At 47.0% G+C, this 14,824-nt stretch overlaps 1 protein-coding gene across 1 annotated transcript; it reads left to right on the top strand.

Annotated features, from left to right (window-relative positions):
- The first annotated feature begins 735 nt into the window (after positions 1-735).
- Positions 736-1,483, top strand: LOC119335790 (auxin-responsive protein SAUR50-like). Its single transcript, XM_037607868.1, has one exon. The coding sequence runs from the start codon at positions 847-849 to the stop codon at positions 1,258-1,260; it is 414 nt and encodes a 137-aa protein (XP_037463765.1). The 5' UTR covers positions 736-846; the 3' UTR covers positions 1,261-1,483.
- Positions 1,484-14,824: the final 13,341 nt, after the last annotated feature.

Raw genomic sequence — 14,824 nt, 5'->3', positions numbered from 1 at the left:
AAACTTTACTATCGATTCTGCTATTTCTCATTCGAGTAAGAAATATCTACTAACAAAAACTGTTCGAATCAGACATCAGGATTTGAGCAAGTGCAAAAGGATGAGCTCATGAGCATATCTTTGATCAGATTCAATCACTGTTCCTAAGCTGATCGAGCCATAATATCACTCTCATTAAGGGCCTATTTGGTTTAAAAGAATTTCGTAGAAATTGTGGAGGATTCTGTTTCCTAGGATTTTCTTGTATAAACTTTGTTTTGTTCATCGGATATATAAGAAACAATAGTAGGAGGTAACTTGAAAGAGAAAAAAAAATCCTTTGAGTCCAACCTCATTGAAAATTTCCCTGTATTTCCTTCATGACAAGTAGGGCATCTGTTGTAGTAGATATTTTGTTGCCTTTTCTTTTGGTGCAACCAAACAATATTTTTCATAATTCTTTTCTCAGTTCTTGCAGAATTTAACATTGCCATGACAGTTGTTTGTCAAGTGATCTTTTACGCTCTAGTATTTCCGAAACCCTGCTAAACAAACAAACCCTTATTATACCTCAATAATAGTGCATAGACCTTTGCAAAAAAAAGAGAAATTATTGCCTCGAGAAAAAGAAAAAAATGGTGCATCGATTTGAGGCAACTACTAATAAACAAACCGAAGAGACTCAGAGGTCACGAGGAGGCGGGCTCGGAGCCACAGGCAACCACGAGAGGTCGCCGATCTCCCTCCTCTATATATACACCCCACGCCGCAGTTCTCTGCACCAGCCAAACCAACCGAAGCCAACCATCAATCAGCAGCACCCAGCCACACAGCGCCGCCGCAGTCCCGCTCGACCGATCGCCGGCAATGGAGGAGCGGGGCAGGGGCGGGAGCAACAAGATCCGGGACATCGTGCGGCTGCAGCAGCTGCTCAAGCGGTGGAAGCGGATGGCGGTGGCGCCGGGCGGCCGAGGCAAGAACGGCGGCGGCGGCGGCGGCGCCGTGCCCAAGGGGTCCTTCGCGGTGTACGTCGGCGAGGAGATGCGGCGGTTCGTGATCCCCACCGAGTACCTGGGCCACTGGGCCTTCGAGGAGCTGCTCCGGGAGGCGGAGGAGGAGTTCGGGTTCCGGCACGAGGGCGCGCTCCGGATCCCCTGCGACGTCGAGGCCTTCGAGGGCATCCTCCGGCTCGTCGCCGCCGGGAAGAAGGACTCCGCCGGCGCCGCCGCCGACATGTGCGACCGCTCCTGCTCCTCCGAGACCGAGATCCTCTGCAGATGAGGCGACGGGCGACTGCTCCCTCGCTCTGAAGAATGATTTCAGACAGGGAGCAGAGATCTCCTTCTTCCTTCTTCTTTTTTTCCTCTCTCCTTTCTTGCGTTCTCCCGATCTTTCTTCTCGGTTTTAGCTGAAGAAAGGGGAAGAGGTTGCAACTAGTTGGATCTGTAATTTGTACAACTCCAAGGATTGTTCCAATGCAAAAACTTAGGCATTTGATCCTATCTGCGCGTGCCATTATCCGTGTCTCTACATTCCCCTGCTTCCATTGTTTCAGAAACTGAAACCAATTAAGCAACTGAAGAACAGTAGCCTCCTTTGCTTAACAGTTCAGCAACTGGCACAAAGTGTGCATTTCACTTCACGCAGACGATACCAGCCCATGATTGGGCGCCATGGTTTCAGCTCAAGGCACCGGCAGTAGGTCACAAGAGCGTTGAGGAAAATGTAACTGTTCTGACATTAAGAAAAGCCGTTTCTTTCTGATGGCTCATGGCATACGCATGTACAGATGCACCATGCCCACTCCATTGACAAGAGTTGCTTATTATCTACTACATCCAAGCTCGCTTGCGCTTCATGCCATGGCGGCCGGATGATCGATCGGCCCCATGTGCGTACCGGTGCTCCGGCCCCAGGCCCGCCGCGGCCCTAACTCCGCTCTTCATTGTCAATACATGGATGGAATCAGCATCTTCTGAATCATGCTGCCACTACCTCACATAGTGTCAAGGCCTCAATAAGAGAGAAGCCAGATAGAAAGGGAGATTGTGTAGTACATGTTCACATGGCAGGCGCACGGCGCACCTGGCCTGAGGCCCTCGGAGCATCAACACACGAGGGGGGAGGCTCTCTGCATCTTTACCTGAATCTTGCATGTGCTGCTGCAATGGAGCAGCAGGTAGCCAGGGATCGATCGGTTTCATTTGCTTGGTGTCTGAGCTCTTGATTTTGGAATCGGAATAATAATCTCCACTTGCTTTGTACTGAGTTTTTGGGTGCCATCATAGGATCTGATGTAGATCTTCCTCCAGGAGGCTTTTGAGCGCGAGTTGCCTGTTTTGGGGTTTGAGTGTGTTGTGGATACCATTCGTGGGGGTCTTGGGGGTTCTGCGATCTCGATCTGGGGAGATGAGGAGGTGAGTCGGCAGGTGGCCACTCCCCCTCTTGCTCAGCACACGGTACATCCTCAGGAGGTGACGCAGCTTGGCGTGCCCGGCTCGTCAGGTGGAGCCCCGGGGCAGGCGGCCTCGGGATGCTCCCATTCTGCTGAGGAAGGGGACTCGGGGCAGGAGGCTCCCGTGTCCTTTTCTTCGTTGGGAGGGGGTCTGGGGCAGGAGGCCTCTGATACCTTCTCTCCCGTCGCGTCTACCATTCGGATCGTGGCGCCTTCGGGAGAGGGCTCGGGGCAGGTGGCCTCGGAGCCTTCTCCCCCTACGGCGCCTGTGGGGGTGGCTCCTTCGGTGCTGGGAGGGGTGCGAGGGCAGGCGGCCCTTGTACTGCCTCCACCACCCTTCCCGTCGGCCCCGTCTTGCGGGGCGCGCCAGGAGTCTGAGATCTTGGTGAGTGCCCATCCACTCTCTGGCGAGGTTGTGGGTGAGACCGTGCAGATGGATCGGCCTGCTGGTTGGGGTGAGGCAGGAGGCCGGACCCCGACCGCGATCTCTCGTGAGGAGGTCATTACGCTTGGAGGGATTCAGGATCCGATGTCTGAGGGGCGCCGGGTGAGTGGCCGTCTCCAGGCACAGCCAGACGTGGACAACATTCAGCAGCGGTGCGCCATGAGGGCGGCTAAGCTTCGTGACGTCGAGGTCACTACTGGTATGTCAGTCAATACTTCTAATTCCATTTTGCATTTTTCAAATGATGAGATTGTTGAAAATGAAAATCAACTAGGAGTATCGCTGGGTAGTAATGACACTGAAATCTCTAATTCGGTTAATGATCTGTTTGATCTAGAGGCTGAGCGAGCCTTAGAGATGATTCGTAATATTGCGGCTGTTAAACCCATGAGTGATTCTGAGGTTGATGCGCTCGGGGTCAGGGTGCTCGACAATTTTTGTGCGGATCTTATGCAACCTAGTACTGAGGGGGAGGTAGAGGATGATTCTACTGAGATGCTTTTGGCTAGCCCCTCTGAGACTGGTTGTGAGGACCAGTTGCAGCGTCAAATTATCCCCAAGCGCAAGTGGAAACGGAAGGTGTACCCGGTGTCCGCAGTGCGTAGGAGTGCTAGGATTCGTACGGCAAAAAAATTCCATGATGAATTATGAAAGGAATCTTTTGGAATAGCAGAGGTCTAAAGGACTTGGCTAAAAGAAGGTTTCTTGCTGAGGCATCTGTCGAGCATCGATTAGATTTTATCGCTCTATCGGAGACGGGTAGAGATAACTTTACGCCTCAATTTCTAAGTACTCTGTCAGGGGTATAGATTTTGATTGGCATTGCTTGCCGCCGAGAGGGAGATCGGGTGGAATCTTACTCGGCGTTAGGTGCGAAACGCTTGAGGTTCGCAGTGTGGTTATGGGTGACTTTGCAGTCAAGTTCCGGGTGCGGTCGAAGGAAGATGGGTTTAATTGGGCCCTGGTTGCGGTATATGGGGCTGCGCAGCCCGAGCTCAAGCCCGAGTTCTTGGCTGATCTCGTTCGGATTTGTGGTTCCGAGCAGTTGCCTATCCTGGTGGGGGGTGATTTCAATATTATTAGAAGGCGTGAGGATAAGAACAATGACACTTTGACGGCAGATGGTCGTTCATGTTCAATACTATCATTGAAAGTTTGGACCTGAGAGAAATTGAGCTCTCGGGTAGAAAATTCACCTGGGCTAACGCGCTGCCAAATCCGACGTATGAGAAGTTGGATCGAGTGTTGGTCAGTGTCTATTGGGAACAGAAGTTCCCTCTAGTAACAGTCCAGGCCTTGTCCCGCGGTATTTCTGACCACACGCCGTTATTTGTGGACTCTGGTGAGCCCTCCCACCTGGGAAACAAGAATGTGTTCTCCTTTGAGATGGCTTGGTTTGAACGTGAAGACTTCCTTGATCTTGTGGCTAGAGAGTGGGCTAAGGATTCAGGAGGGAAGACTGCGCTTCAGCGCTGACAGAATAAGATTAGGCATTTGAGGAGTTTCCTGCGTGGATGGGCTAAGCATCTTAGCGGGATTTATAAGGTCGAAAAGGAAAGGCTCCTTTCCCTTATTCAGTCCCTGGATTTAAAAGCAGAAACCCCGATACTGCCGGCCGCGGAGCTTCATGCCAAGCTTGACGCGGAATTGCGGCTGAAAGAACTTCTTAGGGAAGAAGAGTTGAAGTGGGCGTTGCGGGCCAAGGTCCGGCGAGTAGTCCAGGGGGATGCGAACACTCAATTCTTTCACATGATCGCTAATGGTAAGCATCGAAAGAAGAAGATCTTTCAGCTTGAGCAAGATGAGGGTACAATTGTAGGACAGGAAAACCTAAAATTGTACATCACCGAGTACTATAAGCAGCTGTTTGGTCCTCCAGAAAAGAACTGTGTGTCTCTGGATGAGTCCAGGGTTGAGGATGTTCCTCAGCTCACAGCGGTGGAGAATGATATTCTTACGGCTCCTTTCTCCGAGAAAGAGGTTCTGGAGGCCATTTCGCAAAGGAAAAATAACAAGGCGCCGGGCCCCGATGGATTTCCAGCGGAGTTCTATAAGAAATGTTGGCATATCATTAAAGGGGATTTGTTTCCTTTGTTCAATGATCTGTTTGCTGGACAGCTTCATCTTTTTCAGCTCAATTTTGGAACGATCACCCTTCTTCCTAAGAAAACAAAGGCTGTGAGAATTGAGCAATTCAGGCCAATATGTCTTCTTAATGTTAGTTTCAAAATTTTCACCAAGGTCGGGACCAATAGGCTCACACAGATCGCACATGCTGTTGTGCAGCCTACCCAAACTGCTTTCATGCCGGACAGGAATATCCTTGAGGGGGTAGTGGTCCTTCATGAAACGCTCCATGAAATCCACACGAAAAAGCTGGATGGGGTTGTTTTCAAAGTGGATTTCGAAAAAGCGTATGACAAAGTCAAATGGCCATTCCTTCAACAGGCCTTACGTATGAAGGGTTTTGATGAGGCTTGGCGACGCCAGGTAGAATCCTTCACACAAAAAGGAAGTGTTGGAATTAAAGTAAATGATGATATAGGGCATTATTTCCAGACACACAAAGGCCTGAGGCAAGGAGATCCAATGTCCCCTATTTTGTTCAACATTGTGGTTGACATGTTGGCAATTCTCATAGGTAGGGCAAAGGAGGCCGGTCAGGTGGGTGCCTTGGTGCCAAACCTAGTTGATGGGGGTGTGTCCATTCTGCAGTACGCTGATGATACAATCATCTTTATGGAGCATGACCTGGCAAAAGCGATAAATATGAAGCTGGTGTTATGCTTATTTAAACAATTGACCGGGTTAAAGATTAACTTTCATAAAAGCGAGTTGTTCTGCTTTGGTAGAGCCAAGGAGGAACAAGAGGCTTATAGGCAATTGTTTGGATGTGAATTAGGGGCTATACCTTTTACTTACTTAGGTATACCCATTCACCATTGTAAGCTAACGAACAAAGAGTGGAAATGCATTGAAGATCGGTTTGAAAAGAAACTTAGTTGCTGGAAGGGCAAACTTATGTCATATGGAGGCCGGTTAATTCTTATTAATTCGGTGCTTACGAGTATGCCGATGTTCCTACTATCTTTCTTTGAAGTTCCAGTTGGGGTTAGGAAAAGGCTGGACTTCTACAGATCGAGATTTTTTTGGCAGAGTGATGAACTTAAGAGAAAGTATAGACTCGCCAAGTGGGATGTTATTTGTCGACCAAAGGACCAAGGGGGTTTGGGTATCGAGAATCTTGAGGTCAAGAACAGATGCCTGCTTAGCAAGTGGTTGTATAAGCTTTCAGTTCAGACTGACGCAACGTGGGCGCAGATTCTCCACAACAAGTATCTGCATTCCAAAACCTTGTCACAGGTGACAGTGAGACCAACTGATTCGCCGTTTTGGAAGGGGCTTATGAGAGTTAAGGCAGCCTTCTTTAATAGAACAAAGTTTATTGTCGGTGATGGCAATGATACACGGTTCTGGGAGGATACTTGGCTGGGTGATACACCATTGGCAATACAGTACCCAACCCTGTATCGTATTGTCCAGCGACGGGATGAGTTAGTTGCAACGGTCATGCAGTCCATTCCCCTTAATATTCAATTTCGGAGGGTGCTTGTTGGTGATAGATGGGAAGCTTGGCTTCATCTGGTGCGTAGACTGATGGAAGTCCAGCTAGCTCATCAGCCCGACCAGTTGTGTTGAAAACTTACTAGGTCTGGACAATTTACTGTTAAGTCGATGTACATCGATGTTATTAACTTGACTGTCATTCCTAGTTCCAAATATGTTTGGAAAGTAAAAGTTCCTTTGAAAATCAAAGTGTTTATGTGGTTTGTCCATAAACAGGTTATTTTAACAAAGGACAACTTGGTTAAGCGCAATTGGACAGGATCTACTAGGTGTAGTTTCTGTGATCATGATGAGACCATTAAGCATCTCTTCTTTCAGTGTCCATTGGTGAGAATTCTGTGGCGCACCGTGCAAATTGCCTTTAACATTACTCCTCCGAGTTCGGTCGGGTCGTTATTTGGAACGTGGCTGGATGGGATAGAGTCCGATACAGCTAGACATATTCGTGTAGGAGTTTGTGCGTTGTTATGGGCAATTTGGAACTGCAGAAATGATTTAGCTTTTAACAGAATAACTACTATTCATTTTTTGCAGGTTGTATTCCGTGCTACGGCGCTGATCCGTATGTGGTCCTTACTCACTCCGACGGAGGCCAGGGAGCGTTTGGTTACTGGATCTGTCCGTTGGAAGATGGTAGCGCGGGATATCTTCAACCGGTTTGGATGGCGGTCATGTAATAGGATAAGCAATTAGTTTTCCTATCTTTATTTTGCCTGCCGGTTGTGGCTTGATGGCCTTTTCTTGTTTTAGCGTCGAGGCTCTATGTGAGCTCGCCTTCATTTTATTTCAAGACTCTATGACTTTGTTGAACCTATTTTATTTATTTAAGTGGTCGTATGCATCGTTCTGATGCAGAGGCCGGGGAGTCCCCCTTTTCTAAAAAAAAAAAAAAGATCTTCCTCCAGGGCAGGAAAGAAGGAGCCTGAAACTGACAGGGGTTTCTGTCAAGCATATCGAGGACAAGAAATCTGGTGAAAGTGATGCTCTCCTTGATCCCAGCAGCTAAGGAGAGTACAGTGATTGATCAATGTTTCAGCACACTGAACTTCAAAAAAAAAAAAATGTTGCAGGACACCATGCCTGAATCCAGCAATACCGAGATGCTGGAAAACGCAGTGTGCAGAGACAAGCACAACAAGGCAGCTCTTCTTCAGGTCCATGACACAAAATATATATCCTCTTTTTTTCATGTACTCCCTCCGTTCCGATTTACTCGTCATGGTTTTAGTTCAAATTTGAACTAAAACCACGACGAGTAAATCGAAACGGAGGGAGTAGCACATAGGAGTTATACGGTGATCATCGATCCAGACACTATATCCTCTGGCCATGTACATGTCCATTCAAGAGCGAGAGATGATCCAGATCCAAGCATAACATGCTGTTCGACTGAACCGGCGGTCCATTCTGTTTATTGAGCGGGCAATTTACTAGGGATGCTAGGAAATGCATAGCCCATACAGTTATAAATGGGGCTAGCATAGCATCCATGACGCAGAGTCGTTGATGGAATCATGGAAGGGATACACAGCCCCATCATTTACATTTTCGGGCTATATATTTATCGCGCGAATGTTCAGAGTCAAAATTCAGAACGCAGAGTATATATAGCCCGAAAATGTAAATGATGGTTCCTTCGATCATCTTCTGTTCCCCCCTCCCCCTTCTTACATGTGGGACCAAATTGAAACTTTGGCAAACCCATCTATCTTCATCCTGGGATCGATCGGCCGTCTTGCTCATCCACTAACTCCAATTTGAAAATTCTACTCCGCGCGCCCAAGGTTTCGCTCCCCCGAAATAACTCCAAGTTCGACGTGAAACGAAGCTGCGGGATAATAAGCTTAGCCGAGAAGAGCGATGGTGTCATCTTCTTTGCGCTAGGCTACCCTTGCAGTATGGAGTTTTTTTTTTTTTGGCAAACTTGCAATTCATTTTGTGGAGTGTTCGACATGCTAGGACGATTTTTCTTTTCCAAATCCGCAAAAGTTCGTGCTACTGTCTTTTTTACTTGTACAAAGCTTTCAGCCCATTTTGTGGACTGTTCGACATGTTAGGGCGATTTTCTTTGATGGCTCTGCTTAAGGTCAGGTGACTCTCCTTTGCTCTTTGATGGCTCTGCTTAAGGTTAGATCACCACCTCGTATCATTTGGCCGTGTACTTTCTTTGGTTGTTGATGTATTTATAATAAAGTGGGGCCAGTTTCGACGAGGTGACTGCCCTTTTGCGAAATCTTCATCAATTTGTGGACCATGTTAGATGATTTTCTTTTTATGGCTCTGCAAAACCTCATGCGACTCTTTTTTTTTTGCGAACTCATAGTTGGTGTGGACCGTTTGATCTTGCATGGAGATTCATACGGCACGTTTGTGTTGTTAGGAAAATTACAAGAAAAAACACGCATCTATGAGGAAGAGGAACCCAAGACCTATCACTCTACAGCATAGTAGAGTACAAATGCGGCAAAAGTAAGTTTGTGTACAATGTCAACATGTTTTTTTGTTGCATGTATTTTGATAATCTGCTTTTTTACTTATATTGTTTTGTTCCAATTTTCTATTTATTAGGCATGTCACTAGATTGTGCACTTGCACTCTCTTTGTTTGGTGAAATCCAGAATTGAACTCTCTTTTTTTTTGCAATTTTTGGTTTAGAAGTATGTAGTTATGCATTTGACTAACTAACTGTTTATGGGAAGGTGCTTAGTGTGAACAAAAAAGAAATGAACCAAAGAAATAATTCTTTGTGAGTATTTGGAATTTCATATGACTGTTCTCGAAGCAGGTTTTTCTTTTATCGGTACCAATGCGCTTAGCTAGTTTGTCAAACAAACAATGAAATTGATTTCTAACGTTGACCATGAATTTTGCGCAAAAAAACACATTGACCATGAATTAGACTAACATAATATGAGTTACACGCCATAAAAAATATACCATTTGATTCATACCGAAAGGTTTCCAACGGTGCAACTTCTTTTATGACATATTACCCATAACTTGTAAGTCAAAACTATTGTTAAAGTTAAACTTAAAATTCGAGCGACCTTACATACTTGGACTGAGGAGTATACCCGAAGAAATTTCATATTCGGCATTAATTTTCCTGTCATTCCAATAAGAAACTTCTAGAATATGTTGCGTTGTGATATTCATATTAATGACCGTGTCTATGTCTAAAGCAAAGTAAAAAACGAAAGGGAGATGATGTTAACTTCCAAACTTCCATGAAAGTGACGATGATTAAACACACCATGCATGCAGCCCTATGGTGTGCCTGCGTGCGCAATTGCTCTTTCTTTGTTTGTGTGAAAACTATAACTGAACATATTTTGGCTGTACTTTTCGGTTCTGGAGTATCTAGTTTTTTATTTTGTCAATTAATTAATTTTAAGCAGTGATAATATTGGAAGTTGCTTAGGGCGTGTTTGGTTACATTGCCGATTCAGCCTGGCCCGGCGAGCCTGACTCTATTGAGCCGATTTGAGGGGATGCAAGCCAAAAAAATCCAGATGCACATAGTATGGTTGCCTGCATGCCCCTAATTGCATGAGACAACCATTTTTGACCCGGCGTTTGGTTGCCCGCATTGCATTAGGCGCACATATGACATGGTGTTTGGTTGCAACCTGCATAAGGTGTTGTCATCACTTTTAACTAGTGGTGAGCTTACCACATAGAATCTGAACATGTAGCGCCATCTACTTAAATAAATGACAGTTCATCCTAATTGCTATCAAATGACAGTTCAAATTATTAAGAGCCATTGGCTAAATAGGGGATAGTTCATCGGTGCTACCAGATCTTCATCTTCCTCTCTTCTTCTGCTTCTGCTGCTGCTTCTGGTACTGCTGCTGCTGCTTCTTGTTCTTCTTCCATCTTCTTCAAATCCTGCACTGACCTCTGTTAAGCCACATCGCCTCTGCCCACTCCAATCTTTTGTTCTTCCAAGCGTCATTGTCAAATGCTTCCACACCATGGCTGGAGCTAACAGCATCGTCAGGCTCGACATCTTCCTCCTCAGGCACGTGTTCATCAAAGCCCCATTGGAGGATCCAGTTATGCAGAATGCAACAAGCAAGAACTAGCTTAACCTGAGTGGAGTATGGGTGGAATGGCTTTTGATCCAAGATCGTAAACCTATTCTTCAGAGCTCCAAATGCCCTCTCGACAGTTACTTAAGGCTGGAGTGTCTGAGATTAAACAGCTCATGTGCAGTCCTAGGATAGTTCCTACCAGAGAACTCGTTGAGATGGTACCTTGTTTTCCTGAAGGGTGGAAGAATATCCGGCCGACATGCATAGCCAGCATCTCCAAGGTAGAACTTGCCGTCGGGGATGTTGATCCCATCAGGTCGACTCATGCTGTCAGTGAGAATGTTAGCATCATGCGTTGACCCCTCCCAGCCAGCCAGCACATATGTGAACTTCAGATCAAAGTCAACAGCAGCAAGCACATTTTGGCTTGTGTAGTGCTTCTCCCCCTGTATGCTGCACACTGTGACCTAGGAACTCTGACAGTGACATGAGTACCATCTATTGCCCCAATGCAATCCTGAAAATGACATCACTAGCCTATGTTAGTGCTCAACTTGAACAATACAAGCATATCAAGCCATGAAAAGTGTTATTGTCAATGCTCACCTTGAAGTATGGATACCATCTTGGGCTTCCGCGAATCTTGGGTGGAGTCTGGCCAGATGGTCTCCTGATCATCTCTCCTCTAAGCTCCCCGACAGCAAAAAAACACCTGCTTGAAGTACCTAGAGATGGTCTCCATTGATCTCCTGAATGTGTTGTGAATGACCCTGAACCTCTGGTTATTGCCAACAACATGGAGGAACATGGCCACTTGCTCTTCGACACTGGTGTTGATGCTATCTTGTAACAGGCCCCTGCTCCTAAAGGTCTCGACAAGTCTGGAAATTCTCTTTTCATTCTAAGAATCCACAGAGCCTCGACATCATTGCAGTTGTAGATGTAGTTCAAATTTTGGATCCTCTCCTGTTCCCGGGGAAACAATGGACCATAGCGGACCAAAGGTCTCCCAGCACGACAAAACAGCTCTCTGGTGCATGAACATGACCCATGCCTGAATCACACTAATCAGTGTTGCTGCCTGGATTATCAGCCTCATCCGTGCATCCATAACCTAGTCAACATCGATGGTTCATTCAGTGCGAAATCAATCCTACACCTAGCTTAACGGCCTAACCACTGAGCTAACAAAGGGGGGAGGGGGTGCTGCTTACCGGCATCGGAGACGAGGATGGCGTAGGGGGAGCCATGGCACAGACTAAGTCGACCGGATGGTGGCCAATAGCAAGGGGAGCACCAGATCCGCCGCAAACGCCGCCGCCTCTTCCGTCGCTGCCACCTATAGCGCAGATATGAAATCGCAGTCATCGCCGGTGGTGAGGCAATAGGGAAGAAAGGGAGGCAATGGCTATGGGTGAGCGAGTGAAAGGGGGTGAGGCTAATTTGGCGCCGGGACGGCACGCCAGATTTCTATCTCCCGCCATCCCCCCTCGCCCTTGCCTCGCTCCCGCCCGTGCGACCTCGCGCCGCACTCAGCCTGGCTCATGAGAAACTGCCGATCCGAGCGTTTCCAGCGAGCCAGGCTTTGGGCTGCTTTGGCCAGGCCTTTCCAACTGAAGCCAGACGGGGGCGGATACCAAAACCATCGCATTGTATAATAGCAAGAAATAATAAAGTAAGAAAATTAGACAAGTATCTATCTGAAGTAAGATTTTTTTTCTTTCAGAAAGAAGATAAGAACAAGAGGCTCACCATGGTGGTGCCGACGACGAGATCGGCGCGGGCGATCGACGGCGGTGAAGACGGGGACAGGACGTGACGGACCGCTAAACCTAGACAAATCTCGGGGAAAATGGAGCTCGGAGGTCGAGTTTCGAGAGGAGAACGATTAACTAGCGTGGCTCGGACATTTCATCGAACACCTCATGTGCATAGGAGGTGAGCTAGAGCACCCAAATGCCCTCCCCTCACCGGCCAGAAAAAACAGAGTGCTCTGCCGCGGCGATGGGTATATATAGGCAACCTATTTGTCCCGGTTCGTGGCATGAACCGGGACTAAATCCCTCCCTTCTATATCGGTTCGTGGCACGAACCGGTACCAATGGTTGTGGGCATGGACCATTGGTCCCGGTTCTTGCCTAGAACCAGGACAAATGGATCCAGACGAACCGGGACCAATGCCCACGAGGCCCCGGCCACCCCCCTGGGCCCATGAACCGGGTCTAATGCCCCCCATTGGTACCGGTTCATGAAGAACCGGGACTAATGGGCTGGCCAGGCCCGAACCAAAGCCCTGTTTTCTACTAGTGTGAGAAGCGTGTGATGCAGGCCCAACAGAAAAACCAGGCAACCAAACAGGCCTCTCCCTTCCCGCGCGGGCCTGGTTGGGCTCGATGCGGGCAACCAAACACTCCCTTAGTGAACAAAAAAGAAACAAATGATTCATAAAAAAAAGATGAAAGAAAATACTCCAATGTGATTTGCCAATTCTTCAGTTACCGTTGTCCATGCGGTCCAATTTCTTCTATCCATACCAATGTGCAACTATTTAGGTAGTTTGACAAACAAATTGTGAACCTCATATGACTACCCCCCCCCACCCCACCCTCCGCCCCCCTCGAATGTTGACTAGGTGAAAGAAAGCCTTTCTCTCCTTGATCTTTGTCGACGAGTTCTTGGATTTGCCTCCCTTCTGCATGTTGCTCCACTGGTCGATGGCTAGGAGGGGAATCATTGTGTCTCGACTCCGGCTAGTAGATAGGTTATGGCTTTTAGTCCTTGCAGGGATGGAGCTCAGGTGGATGGTTGTGCTTCATTCTCAAGTGGGTCTTCTAGGCTCCGATCTTGCTCAAGTTCGTCCCACAGTATGGATTAGATGGAGCTCCAGCATAGATTCCTGCCGGCTCCTTGGAGCTCCAACTATTTTGTTTTTTTGTCAAAAAGAAACTATGATCCTCACATGACTCTTTCTTTCCCCTCTCGCAAGCGGCTAGGTGAAAGCCTTCTTCTCCTCGATCTCCATTGACGAGCTCGTGGATTCGCCTCCGTTCTGCATGTTGCACTAGCGGTCGGTGGGGAGGGAGGCAAATAATTGTGCCTTCACTCTGGCTAGTAGATCGATATGTTAGGGTTCTTAGTCCTCGCAGGGACAGAGCTCGGGTGCGGCACTTCATTTTTGAGTTGGTCTTCTGCGTTCCGATCTTCTCGAGTTCATCCCCCGGTACGGATTAGATGGAGCTCCAGCGTAGATTCCTGTTGGCTCCTTGGTGAGGTTAGCATTTTTCGCCTTGCTTACGTGACAATGAGATTTGGTGTCAGATTCTCACGATCGGTTCAAGAGTTCAACGACAATGACTACGGCTTAGGATGTTGGTCCTCAGGAGCACATGCACAAAGACTTCCATACCACCGTTGACAAGGTTAGGTCGGAGCTGCGACAACGGCGCGTCGGCAACTCATTCAGGCAACAACAGTGGTCAGTGGTCCAAATAAGTCCATGTAATTTTTATTACTTTTGAAATGGTTTGTACTTATAGTGAACCTTTAAAATAGATATGAATTCTTTAAGAAAAATAGTGAACCTGAATTATTGCTTTCATAAGTATCTTGTAGATCGGAGATCATATTGTGTTAGTATTCCCTTCGTTCAAATATACAAAGGCTCCTCAAATTTGGGCTTAACTATCATCATGAATTTGACCGTCGAAATATGAGGCATATCATGAATTCGTATTGAGCAGTGCTATATACGGACGATATTTCTCGGACGGATTTTGTATGATGTAGCAGATCGAATCGTCGGTGAGTTGGACTGAAAGTGCAGCGACCAGTCGATATTGCATCGTGCGGATTTTGTACAAGGAATCATCATGTGCGCAGTAGTTTCTATTCTTCCACAAAAAAAAAAGTAGTTTCTATTCGTGTTAGAAAGAGGTATTTAATGATATACGTAGTAATTTTTATGACTCATAACTCGTATGTTATCAGTCAGAATTACTGTCAAAGTTAGGCTTAGAATTCGAGTGACCTTATGTCACAAGAAATTTCATGCTTGTGGAAAAACATTGAAGCTGAAATAGTCCCCCGATAATCGGTAGATAAGAATCTAGGACCTTCTAGAATGTCCACAGAAATTTCGTCCTCTAGGATGCTCGTTTTTCCTGTCATTCCAAAGAGAAACTTCTCGAGTACTATATGTTACTTTGCGACATCCGTACTAAAGACCGTACCGTGGGTGTGTGCAATTCAGCAGTAAAAACAAAAGGCGGATGATATGAACTT

The sequence above is a fragment of the Triticum dicoccoides genome, chromosome 7B, assembly GCF_002162155.2.
Source record: "Triticum dicoccoides isolate Atlit2015 ecotype Zavitan chromosome 7B, WEW_v2.0, whole genome shotgun sequence".
In the NCBI taxonomy this organism is placed as follows: Eukaryota; Viridiplantae; Streptophyta; class Magnoliopsida; order Poales; family Poaceae; genus Triticum; species Triticum dicoccoides.
The sequence above is the reverse complement of the archived record's forward strand: the minus strand, read 5'-3'. Positions and strand labels throughout refer to the sequence as shown.